The sequence below is a fragment of the Falco biarmicus genome, chromosome 4 (genome assembly GCF_023638135.1).
Source record: "Falco biarmicus isolate bFalBia1 chromosome 4, bFalBia1.pri, whole genome shotgun sequence".
Taxonomy (NCBI): Eukaryota; Metazoa; Chordata; class Aves; order Falconiformes; family Falconidae; genus Falco; species Falco biarmicus.
The window spans coordinates 95,712,871-95,735,109 of record NC_079291.1 but is presented as its reverse complement, the minus strand read 5'-3'; the positions used below and the strand labels follow the sequence as shown (position 1 = coordinate 95,735,109).

General features: G+C 44.8%; 1 protein-coding gene across 1 annotated transcript in view; it reads right to left on the bottom strand.

Moving 5' to 3' along the window:
- Positions 1 to 22,239, bottom strand: part of LRIG1 (leucine rich repeats and immunoglobulin like domains 1) — a 94,141-nt gene that overhangs the window by 20,068 nt on the left and 51,834 nt on the right. The window contains exons 4-8 of the mRNA XM_056334341.1: positions 13,328 to 13,465; positions 12,129 to 12,272; positions 9,757 to 9,900; positions 8,757 to 8,900; positions 3,652 to 3,795 (exon numbers count right to left, since the gene is read on the bottom strand). Coding sequence (XP_056190316.1) covers positions 3,652 to 3,795; positions 8,757 to 8,900; positions 9,757 to 9,900; positions 12,129 to 12,272; positions 13,328 to 13,465 — 714 coding nt within the window. The remainder of the gene's footprint in view (positions 1 to 3,651; positions 3,796 to 8,756; positions 8,901 to 9,756; positions 9,901 to 12,128; positions 12,273 to 13,327; positions 13,466 to 22,239) is intronic.

Genomic DNA, 22,239 nt, shown 5'->3' with positions numbered 1-22,239 from the left:
CCATGCTGAGATGCTGCATTCCAAAAAGAGCCCTGGCTTCTTTCTAGCTGAAACTGTCCCTTTTCTGAGACAGCAGCAGTAGCACATAGCTACTTTTTAACAAGGTTTCAGTCCTTTTCCAATTCTGTGCATCCAAACAGAAGGTGGAAAGTCCCAAAGCTAAACTGAAAGAAACAGCTGTCCTTAAATGCTATGCTACTATCATGAATTAAGATAACTTTGGCTGTTCCAATGTATACATGTATTTGTCTACAGCCATATTTTAGGAAGATGACTTGGTGTATTTTCTATGAAGCTGCATTTTTTTCTGGCAATGACCTTGAAAACTTAACAAAGGAAAACACAATCATCCTTGCACAAACCTAACCACTTTAAAAAAAAAACAAAAACAAACAAAAACAAAAAACCACGAATAAGAATTCCCTTTTCAGAGTTAGCTTCTTTTGGCTTTCAAATTGACCATCCATTACAAAAGTCAAAGAGGTCTGAAGAAAAACAAGCACAGAGAACAAACACAGAGATCCACAAAAGCTGTTTAAACAGTCTGCTTAAAAATCCTTCCCTCCTAGCTTTAATTCCAGCTAGCAATGAATACCTAGCAGCACAGACAGAAATCTATCATTTCTAACATTAAGTAAAAAGAAAGAAAAAATAAATAGGCTTTGTTGGTTTTGTTACATCACTTTGATTTAAAACCTAGTAAAACCCAACAAAAAGCAAACTTAGCCATCCAGATAACCCCCTGAACCCCTTTCGCACCTTTTGAAGATTATTATCAGAACATTCTCGGTTTAAAAATATTAAGATCAAAAAAAGAAAAAAAACCCACAACCCCCTACATTTTGCAACATTCCAGACACAGACATCATAGTGTACCTTCTGGGCTATGCAGCACAAATACACAAGAAGAGAATAAAAATTTAGTAATTCCTCTAGTTTCAGTATCAGCATTGTTTTCCTTAGCTGAGATGGGGCTGAGACTTTTGCTCTCAGAACCTAAACTGGCTGCAGTCTTTGCTTGTTTCTTGGCATTGGTGTGTGAACTGAAGATGTGAAGGGAGATGGCCAAAAGCCACAATTCCTCTTTCTCAGCTGGCTTCAGTGTGAGACCTGAATCTCATGTCCCTGGGGAACTCTGGCCTTAGCCAGCAGCATTATGGATGTCAGGGTGATCTGTGAGTCGGTCTGTGCCAAAGGGATGGATAAAAACTCAACATCCCCATGGGGTATGGGCGCATATAATGCTGTGGTGGCACAAGAGACAAGTCCAGGAGAGACGCTTTGATGTGCTGACATTTTCAGCACTATCCAAGCCGGGCAGGAGCAAACACATCCTTCCTGGAGCTAGGTTTCTACATTTCCCCTATGGTTACCAAGCCAATGCCTGTTGTTCTGTTTGTTTTTTAAGGGTAAATCTCTTCTCAGACATTTCTCCTCTTCAGTTCCACCACTGGCTACTTGTCTTTGGACCAGCAAACCCTTTCCCATGGCGGAGACAGACAAGTGGGAACGGCCTGTAGAAGCTCTCTGACACACAATTTTATTAATTGACTGCCACACATTGTGTTTTCTTGAAAAAGGAAAAGAAAATGGTATTGCTTGTTCATCCAGAGGCAACTCAAAGGTTTAGTGTTAGAAAGGAGGAATAAAAACCTTTTTAACAAATGAGTGAAAATAGAGAGAAAGAGAAAAAGCGGGGTATTTTGGCCTAGCTCGCTTTGTATTCAAACTCCTCTCCCAGCCCCTGTTGCCAATTTCCTATTCTTTCTGGCTGGCTGAGCTTGAATGCTCGCAGCCTTGTTAATCATTGTGCTCCGAGGTCTCGGGCCTGACCTCTATTTGAATAGCTCCACATTTCAGCAGTTTCACACCCACCAAAGGCTCCCCAACAATAGGCCATAATTAAAGCATGCTCGGGTCTTTTTCACCAGGTGCAGGACCCAATAGGCCTTTCTCTTTATTAAATTAGAGCTCACTCACACAGTCCCTTCCCCCCCTCCCCCAGACATAAAAGAGGCTCCACATTCACTGCAGAGCAAAGAGAACTACCAGCTCCCCATCCCCTCCATTTTTCTTTGGAAACATTTAGTTCCGGTCTTGACAGCTGCCTCAGAGAGGTCCTTTCTGAATGCCCAGTGGCTGAAAGGCTTTGGCTTAAGTTTAAAAAAAGGAAAAAAAAAGCAAACAAAACCCAAACTCACTTTCCAGTCACTTCCTTCACTGCAAACTTCAATAAAGGAAAGAGTGAGATGCAAAGTACTGTGAAGAGGGGAGATCTCTCTGTTCCCGTTTCCTTTTAATTACTCAGGCCACAATGGGCTTCTGAAGAGGAATAAAAGTAACAAAGTGGGGTTTTTTCTTTTGAAAGAAGAATTAAATCAGCCTGCTGAACCCAACCAGCCTGGGAGCGTGGACAGTGCTGTAACGCAGACTGTGAGAACTTTGTGGTGTGCCAGCTGAAGGTGCTGAGCCCACAGCCTCTGGGGAGAGGAGAGCAGCCAGCAGCTCAGCAGGTACAAATAAGGGAGAGAGGCAACACCGCCGCGAGAAAGGACAATGATTAGAATTGGATTCCCCATCTTCTGATGTTTCTAAGCCAAGCCCAGATGTACTTCAATCTAATGTAACTCTTGGGTTTAACAGTGCGTAACAGTAGCTGGCATTGCAGAGGAGGTCACACTGATCTGACTCACGGTCTCCAATAGCCCCTAAAATCTTGGAAGCTGGGATCCAGACTAGCAGGCTCATTTCCAGCGCGACATTTCCAGGTTTATGTTGTGTCAGTGACTTTAAAATTCTCTGGTAAATGACCTCAGCGATCACTGGATGTACTACTATGCCATTCAATATTAAAGCACAAGAGATTTTACTATTGATAGTGTGGTAGCATCTGTGTTGTTCAGGGGTTACCAAGAAAGTCAGAGCAACAGAACATTTAATGACTCAAGCGAGCCCAATTCTGCATTAAAGAGAAAGACTTCTGGTTACTTTCATGGTACCTGCAGCTGCTTCTTGCTCCCACGATTGGACCCAAGACCACATGAAGCTTCATGTGTTCTTACACTTCTGGTATAATCAGATCCCAAGCCCAAGCTCTACATTTCTTTTGCCATTTTTTTTTTCCTTCTTAACACCATCCTAGCCCAGAATTTTATATTGATAATTAAAAAAACCCCAACAAACAAGTAACAGCATGCAAAAATGCTCAACAACACAGTTAAGAGGATATTCAAATGCACAACGACCCAACAGAAGCTGTCCTTTTCTAAGAATTTCAGTATGATAGTAAGAGAAATTCAGCTATTAGCTGAAGGACTGAAACCTCAGATTTTTGCTCAGCTAGGCTAGATTCAGGATACTGTCCCATGCTCCTAAAATTTTACTCCAGAGCTCTCTACTCTGAAAGCACCCTACAACACTGAGCAGCCCAACTGCAATTCTCCTAACTACTCTTAATTAAAAATTACAAGTTCACTGAAGCTGAATAATGGGGTAAACACAGCAACTGCTAAAGATAACAGAGCAGCATGTAGAGGAGTTTGACGCTGAGGACACTGGCACTCAAAATGACTACAAAGCAGAACAGTTTGGCGGAACACAAACCCTGGAGGGAAGACGGGTGTTAGCTGACAAAAGCTGGGAGCAACTTACAGGACACGTAGGGTTTTGAGTCCCTTGAAAGCACCTTCTGCAATATGGTTGATGGAATTGTGGCTCAGTCGTAGCACGTGCAGTCCCCCAAGGTCTGCCAAGCTTCCCTCATCCAGCCTGGTTAGGTTGTTGTAAGAGAGTATTCTGAGGAAAAAGAACCAACAACATCCCTTGTCAATTCAACTGGCATTTTCCAAATTCCTCTGGACCAACCAGTGCCTGCCTTCCACAACCACCTTACAAGAGGCAACGTGTACTGGGTGGATACATAACATCTCGATTAGGAAGCAAGCCTGCAGTCTGCAAATATTCCCACAAGTTACCCCGGGGGCAGCCTGGATGACCTAAGGAAGCAGGAGGCATTTGGTACCCGGCTATAGGGAAGTCTCCTGTACAGGCAACAGAGAGAAGCTCCTCCAGAAATGAACGAGCAACAAGCTAATACACATGCTGTCAGTTATGGCAGGGACGAGCTACTCTTCCTCCTGTACGGCTAGGTTGGGGTCTGGGAGCACCACCCCTCAGTCCCTGGATGTACAGGTAACAGACACCAGTCCTGGCTGTGTTCAGTCCTCACTTCCATTTGGACTCCCTCCGAGATTACAGGAAAAAGCACTCCCCTCCTTCCCCACACCCTGCCAGGTGGGGAGCGACATCAAACAGATGGATTTTGAAGTTCACACGCGCTCTTGGCAGGGTCCAGACTTCTGTATTCAGGAGGTATCTTACCATTCTGCACTTGGGCACAGCGAGCCCCAGGCGTCTGGGTGTGCATGTCTGCACAGCCTGCTCCACCCCAGCTGAGAGCCAAAAGCATTTCACCACAAGGCAATTGAACACTTCCTTTCATGCACAGGAAGGAGGTACCTGTTGTAAACCAGCTGCCTTCCCTCCTGCTCCCCTTTGTTAAGGAGTGTACAGTCTGCTTGAATCTCCACTTACAAGTGACTAATATTGGAGGGTTGGTTGGTTGGTTTTTTCCTTGTTTTCCAACTCTCTTCCTTTTGCCTGTATTATCTCTAGTTTTGGGAAATTTTTTGAAGTGCTAGTCCTGTTGCAGTTTGGAAGCTGCTAGGAAGAAAGCTGGTTTTCTCTCCCAGACAGAGTGTAGGTGAGGCTTCTGAGACTTGACCACGGGAAGCTACAAGCCACTGCAGACACCTCACACACTGTGCAACCACCTTCTATGCAAGCAGTAAAGGCGCGGAGCTGCTGATGTTCAAGGCCAGCTTGGCTCATCAAATGAGGGGCAGGAGCAGGCAGTCACTGGTACGTGATCTTCAGCCTGAAGCATTCACCCACTACTCCCTGCTGCGAGTGAATTCCTCCCCACCTCTGGCTGTCACTGCAGCTGGGTAAACCCTGCAGGGCTACTGCCAGGTGACTGTGAGCAGCAATAGCCTCAGCTTTAAGTTGCCTGCACACTGACATGCGGAGTACTAAAAAGGAGCATTCAACTACTTGCCGCTACTCACATTTTCTCAAGCTTCTCTTTACAAAATGCAGTTGCATAGGATTTTTGAAAATACCGTAACAACCTCGGAGCACAAATCACTTCAAAAGATGTGAGGGTCTGGGCTGCTGAACTTCCCAAAAAGCGGGGTTAGGCAGCTTGGAACAAGCGCTAAAATCCTTCATTGTAAAGACAAAAAGAAAAAAAGATCTCACTGAGTTCCAGATCTCCAAATTCCTCTTCTTACTGCCTGTTAGTGAGCCTGCTTAAAAATGTGTCTCGGGCTTGCATGGAAGTCACTGCAAAGCCAAAACCTAAGTCAAAACAGACACATACTCCAAAGCACTGAGTGTCATTTACTTGGCAAACGAGCTGTCCATCTTTTAGCTGTGTGAGTGGGCAGAGGGCAAGCTTTGGAAAAAAATCAGCAAAGATTAATGAGTCTGAAGAAGGTACGGGACAACATACTTTCATTCCTAAAAAAGTTGTAGCATTAGTTATGAAGAACTGGCATCCAGTCAAAATTATGTTCTCACCTGCGATTAAAGAATTTGCTTTAAAAAAGTGTTCAAAAGTAATCCTAAACCTGGCTGACAAAAAAAAAAATAGTTCATTTTGATTCTACATAGAAGAGTTCCTGCCACAACTGGTGAAGGCATGTTCCCCTCTGTTCGTTCTAACGTCACCTCAAGATGGACAGACAGCAGCGGTATTTAGGGGACTCTCTCAATGGCTGTATCCAGACGGAAGGTGGAAGGTTTCAGGAGCTAATGCACCTGGCAGTGGCTTCCTTCAACACGCAAGGGCTCTGCTCCCTGCCAACGGGACACGCCAATTTACAAATCAGTATGTTTCCCTCCTCAGCAGTTTGGATTATCTGGGTAGAGAGAAGTTAGCAAGAAGTCGCTTCCCCTACCTCATCATCTCTCTACGAGTGAGACAACACTAGAACAAACAAGTGGAGATGTTCGTCTACACACGCCTTCCGGCCTGGCAAGGAAGTGGGAAAGCAGCGTGTAAAAAGTGATACACAAAGGGGTTAACCAGAAACCTGTTGTGCAGCTGGGGCTCCTGCTGCCAGCCGGTTCCGGACCTGGTATCTCTAAAACATTTCACTCCCACTGACCAAACTATAGGTAAAAAGTGAAAGGAAAGACCCAGCAGCCAAGTCATCATTTACCTCTAATGAAATCCTATGCTCCAATTGTGAATTTTTCCATGATGTTGATGCCCTGCCACCTGACTGGTGAATACAATCAGCCCTTTCTCAGGCCCATAATAAGGGAAGAGCTCTCTTTCGTTGTTAGCTTTTCCATCAGACCAGAGCATGGGGTCACGTTTTCTCCCAACAACTGAAGGAAAGACAACTCATCCTTCAGATGACCACCTCCTTAGCACAGATAAGCAGGGGTCTGGCCACCTCTCTTTCTTGGGTCAAGAACTTTGAAATTAATTCCCTGTACCAGCACAGACTATTTTTTTGATGACTGAAACCCAGCAGATTTAGCAATAGTGGAGGTGAGCTAGGATCTTTTAATTAGGAACAAAACATACACATTCAAAGAAGTGCACAGAGGCTGTCTAGAGGTATCTAACGCTTCCTTTCCTCACCCTTCAATTTCAGAGCAGATCTCTCCTACAAGTACTCTTTGGCGGTGGGAGTTTCAGTTAGGAGTATCTGATGGCTCCCTGCAGCAGCCTTACCCTAAAGGCAACACCTGCAAGAGCTTGTAATATTTTGCAGAGATTTGCGCTAACACCCACATAATCGTCTGTCGAATCTCAGCTAATGTCGTCTCTGGCCTCACACTCTAGCACAATCCTGTTTGTCAGGCTGAGCACACCCCGGTGGCTCCTACCACCTCACCCCACCACCCATTTCCAAACCTACCCCATTCTGCACCAGGGCAAGTGAGTCCTGCACTGGGTTTCTGCAGTTACTGCAGAGGATGGCCTCTAGGCCAGGACAGCTCACCGTGAGCACTACTTGCTGGCACGAGATCCCAGTCCATACCTGACAAAGGACTCAGCATGACATGCAACCTCCAATCTAAACCTTGGGGGTTTGCAAAGACAGCGTCAGGTAGAAAAGACAAGTATAGTTCTCCCTAAAAGATCAGGTCTGCAAGATGCAGACCCTGCTTACCCTTCCCATCTGAACCCCAGCTGAAATAAAGCTTTAACAGAGGCACCAGGTATTGGGTCCCTAAGAGCAAAAAGCTCCCGGAGCCATGCTACTAACACAGTGCCAGTGATTTGCACAGCGATTCCAGGGATCCAACTGCGCATGCCTTAGGAAGGCAGACTCCCCTTTTCTGATGCTGCATTCACTTGCAGACCATGGGCAGAGCACGGTGTCAATTCTGATCTGTTGCCTTGAAGATTTCCCCATTGACACTGCTTTAACCTAGTAGAGTATCACTTGAGGATCTGCACGTGAAGGAACTGTAGCTCTCTACAGCACTATGCCAAGCAAAGGAGCCCTTCAGGCATAGGCAGTTTCACAGCAATTTGAAAAATCAGGTTAATTAAACAATCAAATATTAAACCAAAACAAAAAATAAAGTATTTCTCTGTGCCCCCCCCCCCCCCCCCCCCCCCCCCCCAAATAATCCATATCTGAACAAATGATCTTGGTTCAACAGAATATGATGACTGGTCACTGGACTAACACTTTTAGTTCCTAACTTCAAGAAATGACATGTGTCACATTCACCTATCTCTGAATCCACATCCCAGAACACTAGGGACTCACAGCTCTCACAGCTGGGGAGAGAGATACCAACCTTTTGTCTGAGTCCACAGTGAGACCTCTGAAAGCGGGAAGCTGCTTTACCATACTGCTTTATGGTGGATAGGAGAATCCCCAACAACGTTTAACAAGAGATTTCCGAGCATCCAGCAGAATGAATTACAGTTCCGCTAACCACATGTGTCAAGTTCTCCAAAGAAAAAAGTTAATCTTTCCACAGTCCCACCGAGGGGATGACAGCTACTTCTGTAAATACTGCAAGCATCCATGTGTGTCTCTTCAAAAAAGCATTAAGCAGTGCCACAGACCCAAAAGACACCCTTGTGGGGCTGTCCTCAGCAGCAAGGCTTTCTTTCATTTATCAAAGAGACTGTATTCACAGCTGGAAATCTCAGGAGAGCAAAGTCGATGTATTTACTTTTCAACAACTGAGCCCTACAGGAAGGGTAAAGTGTAAACAGGAGAAACAAGGAGAACTGCCTTTAAAGGGCCAGATCTCTGCTGGTTAAAAACATGATTGTTCTTTGTAAATACAGAGGATAAAGCAAAGTTTCCTTCAGGCTGTACAGCCATTATATGGCAAGCCGTGAATGTCTTGTAACTAGCTAGCTAAAAAGCCTTGGCAAGCCGCAGATCACAAACTCTCCAGGTCTTTTGGCACTTAGTGGGTTCTAGTCTTTGTTTCTGGTGCAAACGTATTTTAGTCAGGTGCTCTGAAGGTCATAACATCATGAATAACAAGGGCATCACACAGGAGGCTGCAGTTCCTGCACTTCTACAGGCATTGACACAGCGGGAGCTGCCAGCCATGCCATTAGGAAAAATCCTTACTCCCCTTTCCTGCCAATGTTACATTAGCATCAAAACCTAACCAACCAACTGCAAAAGAAACCAACTTACAGCTCATGCAGCTTCTGACAGAAGCTCCAGCCATCAGGGTTGATGCGGGATATGGAGTTGTTACTGAGGTGAAGCTGGTGCAGAGATGAAAGGCCATAGAGAGAGCCACTGTTTACTTCTGTCAGGCTGTTATACTCCAGGTGGCTGTGGAGAAAAATCAGAAGGAATTGATAGATAAGAAGCACTGGTCAAATGCTGAAGAACTTCCAACAAAGATTAGCATTTCAGACATTCCTATACACCCTTCTAGATAACCCGTGGATAGGTGCATGTGTTGGCACTTCTTGTGCAAGTGAAGGACAGAAATTCAAGGACAACACAAAGGAAATTCCCAGCATGAACTGTGACTGCAGAGGTACGCTCCACTGCAAGTAAACTGGGCTTAAAGCATCACATTCATGTTCGTATTTGCAGAGTTTCAGTTGTGTGACAGCAGTGTCCAGCAATATGCTGCCTTGATCACTTGTGACCTTGCAAACACACTTGATAGCCAACCACATTGGAAGTTTCAAGCATTTCTTTGCAATGACTATTCAATTTGTTCTTTCATATGGAAAGACTACATCACTGCGATAGGCCAGCTTGGTTTCTAGGTATCCCAAGAGGCAGATTAATCAGGTCTGCAACACAGAGTTTCCATCTATCAATCAAAACAAATTTGCAAAAGCCAGATGACCTTTTATTTAAAGACCATTTGAAATGAGATCTTACTGAACGTTCAAATCGTCAGGCTTTCAAAGGAATAACGCCACAGCCTGAAAAACAGGACATTTTTTTTTTAGTCAAACACCTGCTAAAGCAATGAGCTTTAATAAACTGGGGTCAGCTAAACAAAAGCTGCTGTAGCAGAGCAGAGCTCTGTGCATGCAGGACATAGCCCAAGGGCTGGCACAGGTGCCCACAGGTTTGGATGGAAGTCCTTGCCAAAATGCAGAGAAGGACAGGACAGCAGGTGAAGTCTAGGCTGTTTAAGGGAAGACAGCCCATCCTTCCAACTTACAGAACTTGCATCTTGGCTAGACCCCAGAAAGCCCCATCAGTCAATTTGCTTATGTTGTTCCGCTGTAGTTTCAGGACTTCCAAGCTGTCCAGTCCCTGGAATGTCAGGCCTTCAATCAGGCGGATGCGATTCCGGTTCAGCTCCCTGAAATCACCAAGGCCATACAAGTTTATTAAATCCCAGTCCTTTCTCACGAAATCATCTGTGCAGCATACAATGGGGACAGCAATGCCAACAACTCCTCTGTCAACGGTTCCCAGGAGACAGCAGAACCACACCGGAAACTTTCAATCCCAGAGCCAGCCAGGGAAGTCAGCTGGGTATGATCGCTTAAATAAACTCACCCGGGGACAGACTTTCACTATAGAGAAATAACAGAGAGAGTGTAGTAATTCCTCTTCATCCCCCCTCTCTCTGCATTTCTTTTAAGCCATTTATCCTTTTCATCAATTTTCACACTTCATCTTCTCTCAAGCAGAGACACCATTTGAACCAATACAGTTAAACACCAGCATTATTTCCCCTACAACCCATTGTTTGTACAGGACTTGTGATCACCCGGTAAAAATGTGCTCTGAAACAAGCAGGTGCCATAACAACTATAAGCCCAAGAGGAAATTTTATGGCTAAGTTTGAAAAGAAAGCTTTCAGTTCCCCTGACAAATTTCACATTTTTTCCTATTGTAAGAAACTAATAAAGAGTGAAACGAGTTGTTTCCAATAACAAGGCAGTCTTAGTATTTTGTGTATACAAAGATCTCTGACTTGGTTCATTACATTTCTCTTCCCCCCCTGCCCCCTCGGGTCGGGAGGGACTCCTAAATTTTGGGAATACCTTTTTTCTGAATATCAATACAAACATCACCTATATCAAACAGTCGTATGGATTGCTAGACCCAGACATACCAAGTGAAAACCCAGTTCCATAAAGTCAGTGGAAAACTTCATCGACAGAATGTACTAAAGCTGAAGAGAGAGGTTTTGAAAATGGATACCGTTCCACACATACGAGACTAACCTAAGGGCAGTTCCCTATTCAGTGTTTGTGGGGAAGAAAATGGGGGAGGTTACATCATCAGAACTTGTTTTGGAAAATATGAGGAAGCCGCAGAAACTTTTAAACTTACTTTTTAACTGCCTAAAAAAACAACGTTGAACTTGCACCCGAGTGTAATTACAGTCAAGTAAGCAAACTTTGGAGAAGACCCTTGCCTTAGTGCACCTCCTAGGCTATTAGTGAACTATGCTTTGCCAGATGAAGAACTGTACACAAATTCTACAATGAATCAAGTCTGTATAACTTGCAATTCATTCAAGTTTATTTAGAGGGTTAAACAACGAGCTGTAAGATTGTCTTCAAGAGCACCAACTACTCCAACTTTCAGTGAAAACTGTGTTCCTAAACAGACCGAGTTGACCCTTTTCTTTATTGCAGTTTTGCACATGATCTCAGCCAATGGACAGTAACTTCCAACTGAGAGGCAACAGACTTAAGATGCATATGCTACTGCGTCACACTGTTTAATCCCAAATTGCCTATAAATCCTCCATGTGTGTAAGCACAAATGCACACTCATTCCTTAGACACATCTTGGCTTAAGGATCGGTCTCTCGGTCAAGAGGTTGCCATTTAGAGGTGTGAGTTCCAACAGCTTTTGTGGACTTCATGCTAACAGACACGTTAACCTTTTGCCTATCAAATTTGATGGAAAGGCTGCAATGGGCCTCAGGCTGGGCCCAGTTCTCCAACAGCAGCAGAAGGGAACAGCTAAACAATTAGTGCTACTATCTAACACATAAAGCATATTTATAGCTGCAAATGTCTCTGCATCCCCATGCAGCTCCTGCCATATGGACTGCAAGCAGGACACAACAACATGTGCGTTAATTCATCTAGACTGCTGTTTTCTCTGCCCAAACATCACCATGCAATTTAACAACCTTCCGTCATTGCTTTTTTTATTGCCACATAAAGGTGCCTGTGTGGTCTTGAAAAACTAACATGGTAGCTGAGCGCTGTTACTTGCAATAGAAACATCTTCCAAACCTCTCTTGTGCAACAGACACCAGCAGCTTTCAAGGGAATGGATTTGTCTTAGGCTGTCAAGCGCACGAGATGCTGACGCCTGCTGCAGCATCCCTCCCTTCCCACCTCATCAGAAGAATGGCCTGAAAAGCCAACAGTTAGAAGACAAAAAGGAGCCTCTCCCAACATGTTCTACTAGGTGCTGGCAGAGGACTACTGCACTGTGCATTCGAAGTTTTATAGACAGCAGGTGAGGAAGGGTGACATTCGGTGTGTATATCCCTCAGGGACATTTCGTCTCTATAAAGTGTGACTGAGCTTCATTAAGGTGCACATTTCTACTCACAGTTGTATTAGCCTGGGTAGCCTGAACGCCTTGACAGGAAGCTGAGTGATCCTGTTTTTACTCAGACGAAGTGTTAGCAGGGACCGTGACAGACTATCAAAAGCACCAGGCTCCAGGGTGCTGATTCTGTTGCTCCCCAGGTAGCTGCAATAAATCACAGCAAAGAAATGAACAGTTCTGTCACAAACTCCTTTTATCAGCATTTAGGTGGTCTCCAGACAGGCTGGTGAAATTACAAAGGTGGTTTCAGATCAATTGGCTTTCTGGCAGCACAAGGAGCACAGCGCCTTTCCCCAGAGCCATGTCACAAATGTGAAGCACACTTCCCAAGAGCTCCTTGATACCCTCCTACTTCAGCAAGACAACCGGGAGTGGAAGCCAGAAACTGGAGAATATTCCAGCGCAGGATGACTCTATTAATAAATTCCCCATTTTTCCCTCCGCATCTGCCCCAGGGCTCTTTCTTACCTGGACCTTAGTCTTAGCCACAGAGGCTGTTTTCAACAGGACAACAGGCAAATATCAGTCACAACACCACTCTCTTATACCCTCTTACAACCGGGGCAGGCACTTAGGTGCAAACTCTAATGCAAGCAGATTATCTGTCTGTGCCTCTTCAAAGGTATCTAAACCACAGATTATTTTAGATTTCCCTGAACAGCCAAACATCTCTTTTGGGAGGGTGTTACTTTGTTTAACCCTGGTTTTCTTCAAATAACCAAAGAGAGATTTCTGGTCTTAACATTCAGTAGCCACTTCAATGATGAAACTGTCACCCCTCCTCCTCTCTTCTAGAGGTACATGAGCTGACCTGAGAAACAGCAGCATATACACTTCTCACTGGGGAAGAAACACAGGTCTGCTGCAGATTTCTGGCTTCTAGGTTTCCAGCTGTAAAGACACCCACACCTAAAGGATGCAGGACACCTTTTCTCTGTTGCAACATTCCCATGCAACACCATCAGTAATAATCTGCATTCTTTTACACATACATCAGAAACCAAAAAAGACAGGGCTCAAAAAATAACCTGACAGCAGGGATAACATGTTGCTTCCTAATTCTCCTTTGCCCTTAAGATCCTGACAAATAACCCCATAGTTTGTATGTTCATTCCCCCTCCTTTTTTTAACGAAGGTTTGAGGCCCTTTTCTCTGCTGTGGTAACTCAACAAAAGCTGTTCCCAACAAGAAAAACTCACAGCTCCTTTATGTGAAGTCCCTGTGGAAAGCAGCCGTTTCGGATTTCCGTGATGTCATTGAAACTCAGGTCCAACGTTTCCAGGGTAACGTAGGGATTCAGTTGACTTGCTTCAATGCTGCGGATCCTGTTGTGATGCCTGAAACGGTCAGGAAGAGAAACAGATACAACTTAGTTCTCTTAGAAAAACAGAAAGAATAACTGAGACCATAGCAGGCCCATGGGCTGGCCCCCGAGTTCGTACCTAGGCTTATGGTGCTTCTTCAACAGCTTGTCTGAGGAGAAACCCACACCAGAGAGACATTCCCTCATCCCATGCTGTTTCTATGGCTAGAGAGACTAGCTCACAGGTATTTGCAAGCTTCCAGACACTTTTCTAATATGGTATAAGACTTCTCCCTTCTGTAGAACTATTTATTCCATTCATCAGCTTTTCTTCCAGTGATCTGGGCTCAGTCGCCTACAAGCCTGCACCTCCAGAATGGATTTATTACATGCAAAGACTGCAGGGCTGGATTTTAATCCCGCAGGCAAGGAGTACTTATCAATGGTTTAAGCAACCTGCCAATGTTTCACACAGAGAACGGGATTTTCAGAGCAGAAAACAGGTAAGTAAATATAATCTCAGCAAAAGTTACAAAACAACGTTTCCTTAATTCCTGAGGGTTCTTCTGAAAACTCCCAAATTCGGACTACATTACGCTGATCTGTAATGCACAGAAACTGTGTAGGAGGGCTGCAAATGTTATTGCAAATGTTTCCTCATCTTTTCCTGCCTTTGCCCTACTGTGCAATTAGGACAACTCTGTAGTGCCAGTGCTCTGCCCAAGCATCGACCGCAGGATCAGGCCCTGTAACCATCACCTGTGTTTGCTGCCTTACCAGCACCAGCCTGAAGGAGTCAATCTAATATTTTTCTTTAGAGAAGGTAATACAAACTCTCCTCAGGTTTTCCACAGCCATCAAACAGTTAAATACTCTACTCCTCATCTGTACTCAACAAGGTCTAACTAAAAATCCCCCCTTGAGTCCTTTCCTCTGACTCCTTCCTGGCCTGAATCAGTCGAGAGAACAGTAATCAATTAAAAAAAATACATGGTGCATTAGTCACAAGTAGAGCACATGCCTGATGTGAATTTAGACCAGTCACTGATATTACTGGCAAGGCTGTGAGGCACTCCAAACAGAGACGCTCACCAGACACTTGAGAACTTGCTGAATAATAAGAGATAGTAGGGAGGCTTCAGACAAGTACTGTGCCTTAATCCAGCCTGCTACCTACTGAGTAACCAAACGAGGATACAGCAGTCAGTGAAAGCACTCTTGAATGCAAACCAGGACATCCCAGCTCTCTTTCCGTTGAAACAAAAAACTAACAGATGAGCCAACCACAGCCTTCCAGGCACTGAAGCTGATGAGTGTCTAGGAGCCCATCTTCTCCAGCTTCACCCCCATTTCAGGCTCTCCCAGGGGTTCAGACACCCCCCTTGCAAAGAAAAGTCTCCTCCCAAAAGAAATAGCACACGGCAAGGGACCTGCTCCCTGCACTGTGATCCGCTCCTTTACCCTCCCTATTATTAAACCCAGATTGTTTCACCACCACATTTGCTGGTGTCTGTAATAGGAAGAGGGTAAAAACTCCATCTCCAGAACAATACCCTTTCTGGATGCTCACCCTTTAAACAGCCAGCACATGACCCTCGCTTATACTGGGGAAGCATTCGCAGAAATACTGCTCGGGCTTAAGAGTTTAAACGCTACTTAATTTTGGTGCAGGCCCACAAAACATTAACAAACAAATTTTACACTACTGTAGCAGCATGCTGATAATACAATGTTGAACGGTGTCAAGAAAATCAAAGGAAAGTCATAACTTATGTCCCCAAAGTGGTTATTCCATGTGTTACAGGCACACAAGTCTCTACAACCACAAACTGTCTAAGAGACAATGATACAGCTACTATCCAAATGACCAAGATTCTTTTACAGCTAGGAATAAATAATTTTCACATCTGCGTACACAGTAGAACAGAGGTCCAGTGAATTATGCTATAGTGGAAATTCAGGAAAGTACCTCAACACAGACGTAAGTGAAAGCAAAGCCCAAGCACGCTTTCTGGAGCTCTCCTGAAGCAGGGGCTCCGAGTTCATCTCTGATCTCATCTAGGCTGTGATGCTGAGATGAATCTGGCTGTGAATTAACAGGAAATGAAGGCTTGTACAAATGATTGTGGAGAATCTATAAATTACCTAACAATCCCAGGGCAAGGCAACTAAGTCTGCAAGGGACTGAGAGCACTGAGTGGGTTTGGACATGAAGTGCTCTTCAGAAGCCAATGTGGGGATTTTTTTTTTAGTATTAATATTTCTGTGCTTTAATTGCTCAACATACATCCAATCTGCCTGCCTGCCAGATATCCCATCCCAGAAGACAGGCTTTAAGAAGGGAAGAAAAGGACAAGGAAGAACTATTTCATTTGAGCCATGTTCGCAGTTTCCAGGTGACTTCTGTCCATTTGCCTCTTGCTTTTCATGTGCTACAGCTGGCAGATTAGATGGATGCATTATTTCACACAGGAAAAAAACAGGCTCGTTTCTCTCCCTCTCTCCATCTCCTTCAAACATGGGCTGACTCCAAATGTAACTCTCAGCTCTAAACACCATCCCCAGCGCCAGTCCCAGCTGGGGAATGTCAGACAGTTCGCTGCAAAGCGCTGCACCCTCTCAAAGCACTGCACTTCAAACAAAACCAGCCCCGCTGACTTTTCCTATACACAGCATGCAATATGAACGCAACATCGTCCAAACCTTTTACTAGCTTGCTTACATTTTATTTTTCATTCTTTCAGTAAAAGCTGAAATGTGATTTAACCGTTCCTGCTATTATTTCGATCCTTTCGGCTCGCCTGCCTTCCTTCCCAGTCTCTTATCGTAAGAGTGTTTTATAGAAAAAAAGAAAGAAAAAGAAAAAAAAAGCCCAGTGACTTTGCCTCTCCCCTTTAGCAGTGACTGGAAAAAGGCTGGATTTTTCCCAACTAGCTCCTTAGTTTAAGCTTCGTTGGCTTCAAAGGTGACAGATCAGATTTTAGTACCAATTGCCGAAAGCAGGCTTTAAAGCACAAATTAGTGGTGCTTCCACAACCAATTTGACTTCAGGTGTCTTTTCCTCTCCCCACTCCTTAGGTATCACAGCCTAGAAACAGCTTTCCCTGTCTCACTTCAGCCAGTGTTACCTCAAGACTATATGATGACAGGGCTTCGGTGTGAGATTGTGCAATTAGAGCCTGGAGCGGGAGCCAAGTCTCCCAGTTTCTATTCCCAGCTCTGGCACTGACTCATCTGCCTTGGGCAAGTTTCTTAACCCCTCTCTGCCTCTGCTTTACCAATGTGTATGGGAACGGACTAGGATGATGCAGGACTGCCTGCACCGCTAAGAATTTGGAGTGAAAGCAGCTCAAGGGAAAAAGAAATCAGAGGCACTAAGGAGACCATCCAAGCCCATTTGGGTTTGCTTGTGAATATGGGAGGATCTGGCTAAACCAGCTGCATTTCCCAGTTCATACCCAACCTCATTCCCAGAGACACCTCATTTGCAGCTAATGCAGATCTTGAACTGTAACATCTTGGTGCCAAACTAAGGTAACTCCAAGTCAGCAAGAGATTGCTTTCACACTCTGAGCTGCATACATATGGCACTTGTTCAGGAACTGCTTTGCCCTCAGGTCAGCACCAGCTACTGCCTCAAACAGTGAGAGGAGAGCTGGGGGAAGGAACCCTCCAGCCATCGCTGCTTAACCCACCCGCACCCCAGTTCGACACCCTGAGGTAGCGCAGCCTCTTAGCCCTTGCACTTTGCACCGCTCTTGAATAGACCCCTCGGGACTACAGGAGATTTGGATTAACCTCTGCCAGCTCTTTGCTGAACCAAGCCCATCAGGACCACGTCAGGAAGCAAACGCATGCTCTGTGCTCCTCTGGGCTGCTGCAAGACAGAAAAACAAGCAGAACATTCCAGCGAAGCCGAAGCGTGTTTGGGTTTGCTCTAAGTGAGGAGGGAGCCGAAGGGGGTGGCAGGGAAACAACAGGTGGCACAAAGTCAAAAGCTTGCAGCATTTCCAGGAATCTCGGCTTGTATTTTAGAGGTAAAGTTACACTTTAATCCCGGTGGGTTTCCTCGTTTGAAACATCTTTGCGAGTATTTGATAAACAGGCTGTGAAACATTTTCCACCAAACCTAATAGGAGAAGAATTCACCTTCCTCTTTGCAGCAAGTCTGTCCTTTGGAGAACACTAATGAGTTTAATTTAGACCGTGGCTTCAAACTCCTTGTGTGAAATCGATGCAGAGAGCAGCACAAACATGCTCCTTTGTTGCTCGAGCCACATTCACTTCCCCTCAGCAGCTGCCCGTTAGAAAGCTGACAGCGGAAAATCAAAGCAAGCAGCCCCTCAGATGGGAACCTACGAGGGGCTTTGGTGGGACCGATTTAAATACAATCAGCACAAAACCTCCTGGTTTAGACAAAGCTTGAATTAAGGCTGCCTTGGCTGCTGGGAGTCTGCAGAGCAAATGTTTGGTGTGAAGTGAGGCTAAAGGCAGGGAGAAGTCACATGCTTGGCCTTCATGTGGTATCAGCTTACAGATCTGGCTGGGCTGAAGAAAAAAAAAAAAAAAAAAAAAAGGCAAGCCGTAGTACAGCAAACCTATTAAACCAACACCTGTTATAGGCATCAAAAATAAAATCAAGCTTCAAAAGAGAGGCTCTGCACCTCGGGTAGGTTTCTATTAATATGCCAGCACATTTTTCAAAATTAGCATACAAGGGAGATCACAAGACCAGAAACAGAGAGATTAAGAAGTTCAGGGTTTGGTTAATATTTCCATACTGGGAAAGTATTGAAAAAACTAAGTGCTGGAGCCAGAAAGAATTACGGGGTTTGCTACTGAAGGACAGGCAAGGTTTGGTGTCAGAGACAGGCCATGCAAAGAGAGCGAGATCAAAGGCACCGTAACAGGAGATGGATCATATACACTGTGACTAACCCATGCCTGGAATTACCTGCCCTCCTCCACCTTCTCAACTCAGAGGAGATCTAATACTGATCCTCCTGGAAACACTAAAGAAGATTCAAGACATGGTTTCCTAAACCCTCACCTTAGATGATCTGCCATCTGACTTTAGCCCATCACCCACACAAAAAATAAAATAAAATAAAATCACAGTTTCAGAGCCAAATGCAATGCCCGAGCAATTTTCCCAACATGGATGAAGAGAAACCGACAACCTGGAAGACGCATTCGTGTTTACAACAGCAACAACAGAAATGTTTCTGGTTTTTCTGGTCACCTTATTACAATCAATAACTGAAGGTCTGTCCCAAGCAATTCTTATTAGCGTATGGGAAGAAGGAAAACTGACAATGTCACTGGGACCTGGACATCAGCTTCTACTCAAAGTTCATACAGTTTTCAAATGCAGAACTTCTTACACGTTCTTAACATTTTACTTGTAAATTTCTTTTTTGCTTCCAAAGACTTTTTTTACAGAAAAATTCCTGTTCTGTACTGTAAGTTGTGAAAGATCTGCTTCAGAGCAGTGAAGCTCTCTCTGCACCAGCAGATGAAGCAAACATGCAGGTGACATGCTGGAAATCTGTGGCACATCATCCTCTAGTTCTTCACATGAGACCTTCCCTGAAAAACTGAACTGCCCAAAGTTAACAAGTCCTCATGCTTCCCAATTGCTCCAGGAAAGCCTCGCTAGCTATAGGACACTTTGCACTGTCATGTCAGCCTTGCCAGGATAATCCATGAGGTGCAAACTTTTGTACCATTACAAGAATGTACATTTTTATCCAACACAACATGCACTTATTTGCTTACAGGAACAGCTCTGCTGTCAGTTCAGAGTAAGGCTGCATGGGTTATTGTCCGGGCAGGAAGCAAGGATGCATGCAAGCAGCCCCCACTTTTCTCAGATGCTCTGAATCACTCCTTCCCTGAGGAATCCTGGCGGATTCCCAGGCTGCTGCAGATACAGCTCTGTTTGTTCAGGTGCTGGCTGCACACACAACAAGAGCAGAGCAGTGGCAGGCCAACCAGCCACTGCATTTTAGGGTCAGCCACAAAAAAAAAAAAAAAAAAAAAAAAACCAACCACCCAAAAAAACCCCCCCAACACAAAACCCCCCCACACCCAAAACCCAAAACCAAACTACCCAACATACCACCAAAAAAATCCCCTTGCGTAATTTCTACAGGTATCCTAACTTTCTCTGAAAGGTTTACATGCTGTGCCTGAGGCTGTATGTCAGGATCTACCCTCTCCCTAGTACTCCTTCAGAAAAAGATCTTTCTAAGATGCAGCAAACAAAATCTGTGACTATTTTACACTTTTTTCACTTTAAAACATCATATAGAAGTGTAAAGCAAGAACAGACTGACAGAGCTATTCCAACTGTATCAAACTATGGCAGAAAGTCCAAAGACATCTCTCCATCTGCTGTACATTAGCTTCAAAACAGATATATTTCAGGGGGCTTTCATTCATCAGGTCATGTTCTTGCCCTGCGTTGGTGGTTTAGGCTGGACAAGCATGAAGCAAACCACAGCTATACGCAAGCTGGGACAGACAAGAGGTTCAAAAACCAATAGTTTTACTTTTTTTCTTTCTTTTTTTTTTTCCCCCTTTAAGGAGGAGGGGGTGGGAAAAAATGCAACCTTTCATGGAGAAGTGACTGCATCTCTGTTCAAGGTCATGGATGTTTAGAGTCAGAAAGCAGTCTGGGAGCTGAGATCTGCTAATTCATCCCCTTTGGACCTGGGAACTGCAGCCACCTGCAAGTCAAGTCAACGACACTGCAAAGGGCTGTGTTACGAACTCCTTATTCCCACAAGCAAATTATTGCACAAATAGTTCCACTGCAGTCAAAAGGGCTATTCATGTGAGACCAGAGTGACTCAAGGGCTATGTTTTCACTATCTATTAAAGACTATGCAGTGGCCACCCACAGGACCCAACTCATCTGCCTCTCACGTTGATGGACTGCAACCACTGACCCCGGTGCAGGCCAAGTGTGGCCTGAGAGCATCCTCAGGCCCTGGGTACCTAATCATGGGCAGATGTTATCCTCTTGCCAGGCACACCCTCAAAGCTCTTTCATAAGGCAGACACATGGATAAGAGTTAGGCAGAGCTCAAGCGTGCTCTTTGGAAGCTGACTTTCCTAGCAGCTGGACATAAGCAAGGGCCTGGATCTGATGAACATTCATTAAGGGCTTTTGTTGGGTTCAGTATAAACTGCAAAAAGCAAAGCCTTTTTTCTAATGTAACCAAAACCACCACATCTAGTGAGATACATATTCTCTGAGGATATTTGCACTAGCAATGTTTACGTAAACTTTCTGACTTGTTAGATGACCTTATGCTGTGTGTTAGATCCACTGAGGTAAGCGATGTGATTTTTAAAAGCTTTCTCCCTGACTTTGATCAGCATTTATTCTCACTAGGCTTTTTTGACTTGCCACCATATGATTTTGGATATTTTTTGCAATATGCAACTTCCTAGGCCTTTGGCAGTCATTCCATTAACAGAGCAAAATGTGTGGGACAGGCAAGATTAGAAGTTAGTCATCTTTAAAACAGAGGCTGTCTTATCTCTTCAGCAGATTACACAACCTGTTATGACATCAAAGCAAATTAAGATTCATGAAGACAAGCCAGCCTCTGTTATGGCCACAGTCCCCTCATCAGCAACAGGGTGGTTCCAAGAGGACCAGAGTTTCTGCTCTCTTCTGGTTACACTGGATGTTTCATGAAGAATGTGCTCTGCAGAGGCCTTTCAGATGATGTATTCACAAAGAGCACAGATCCATTAAGAAGGCTATGCAAAGCACCTTTCATTGTCTGTCACAGCTTCTCTGTAAGGAGCTTTCCTGACCTTTTATGAACTCAACACCAGAGCACAATCTCATCTCCCTGCATGCAGCTCTACCTCAAGATATCTCCACGATTATCTTCAGTCACAGTGTGCATCCCTCAATGGGATGATGCACCTGCTAGGGTTGGGGCCAGGTATCTTCAGCAGGGACTGTCCAACTTGTAATGCAGTTTGACCGCTTCTCTGGCACAAGGGGGGGAGAAGACCTTTAAGTCACTGAACATAACCCATGCCATTTTGAAACAGCCACTTTGTGAACACTCATAGCTGTGCTAGTCTTTCAGCCCCTTCTTCTCCAGTTCTCAGTCCAAACCACTGCTCTTGTCACTCTCCATCTTCTCACATTCCCTGACCTCAGTCTGGAGCAAGCACTGAGAAAGGCTGCACAGGACAGGAGAGGCCCTGCTGAGTGCTGAACTCTGCTAAGAAGGAGCAGAATTGTCCTATGGGAATAGAAGGGAGAGAGTCATATAAGGTAAAATGGCAGTTTTCATACAAGAACGCAGGAAACCACATGGCTCTGCACCAGCTCTCTGAATGGGGTCGTAGGGCTCAGCAGAGCGTCTTTGAAGGAAGGGCTACATCAGTACTTGAAAGGAGTCATTCAGTTGCTGGCAGATGACAGTCAGGTCAGTGTTGCTATGTTCTGTATCTTATGTCTTTGGTCCACTACTCTCTTGCTCTGCCACTGGCTTTCCCTCTTGCACTTTTACCTCAAGGGCTTCCTTCTGCTGCTGATACATGCCAGCCAAACTCAATTTTCTATCATAAATTAAGCGCGTAAGCCAGTCCTCGAAGCTAAGAAAGGGCTCAGCTTCGCCCGCACCAGTCTGCTGCTCTGATGAGTTCCTGCTCTCCACAGCACCCAGCACAAGGAGCCACTCCACGTCAGGGCTGCTGCCTCGCCCCCCACACCCTTATCACTGGCCTCAGATGAGTCAGGTTTGTGACAAGGAAGAACAGAAACCAAGAATC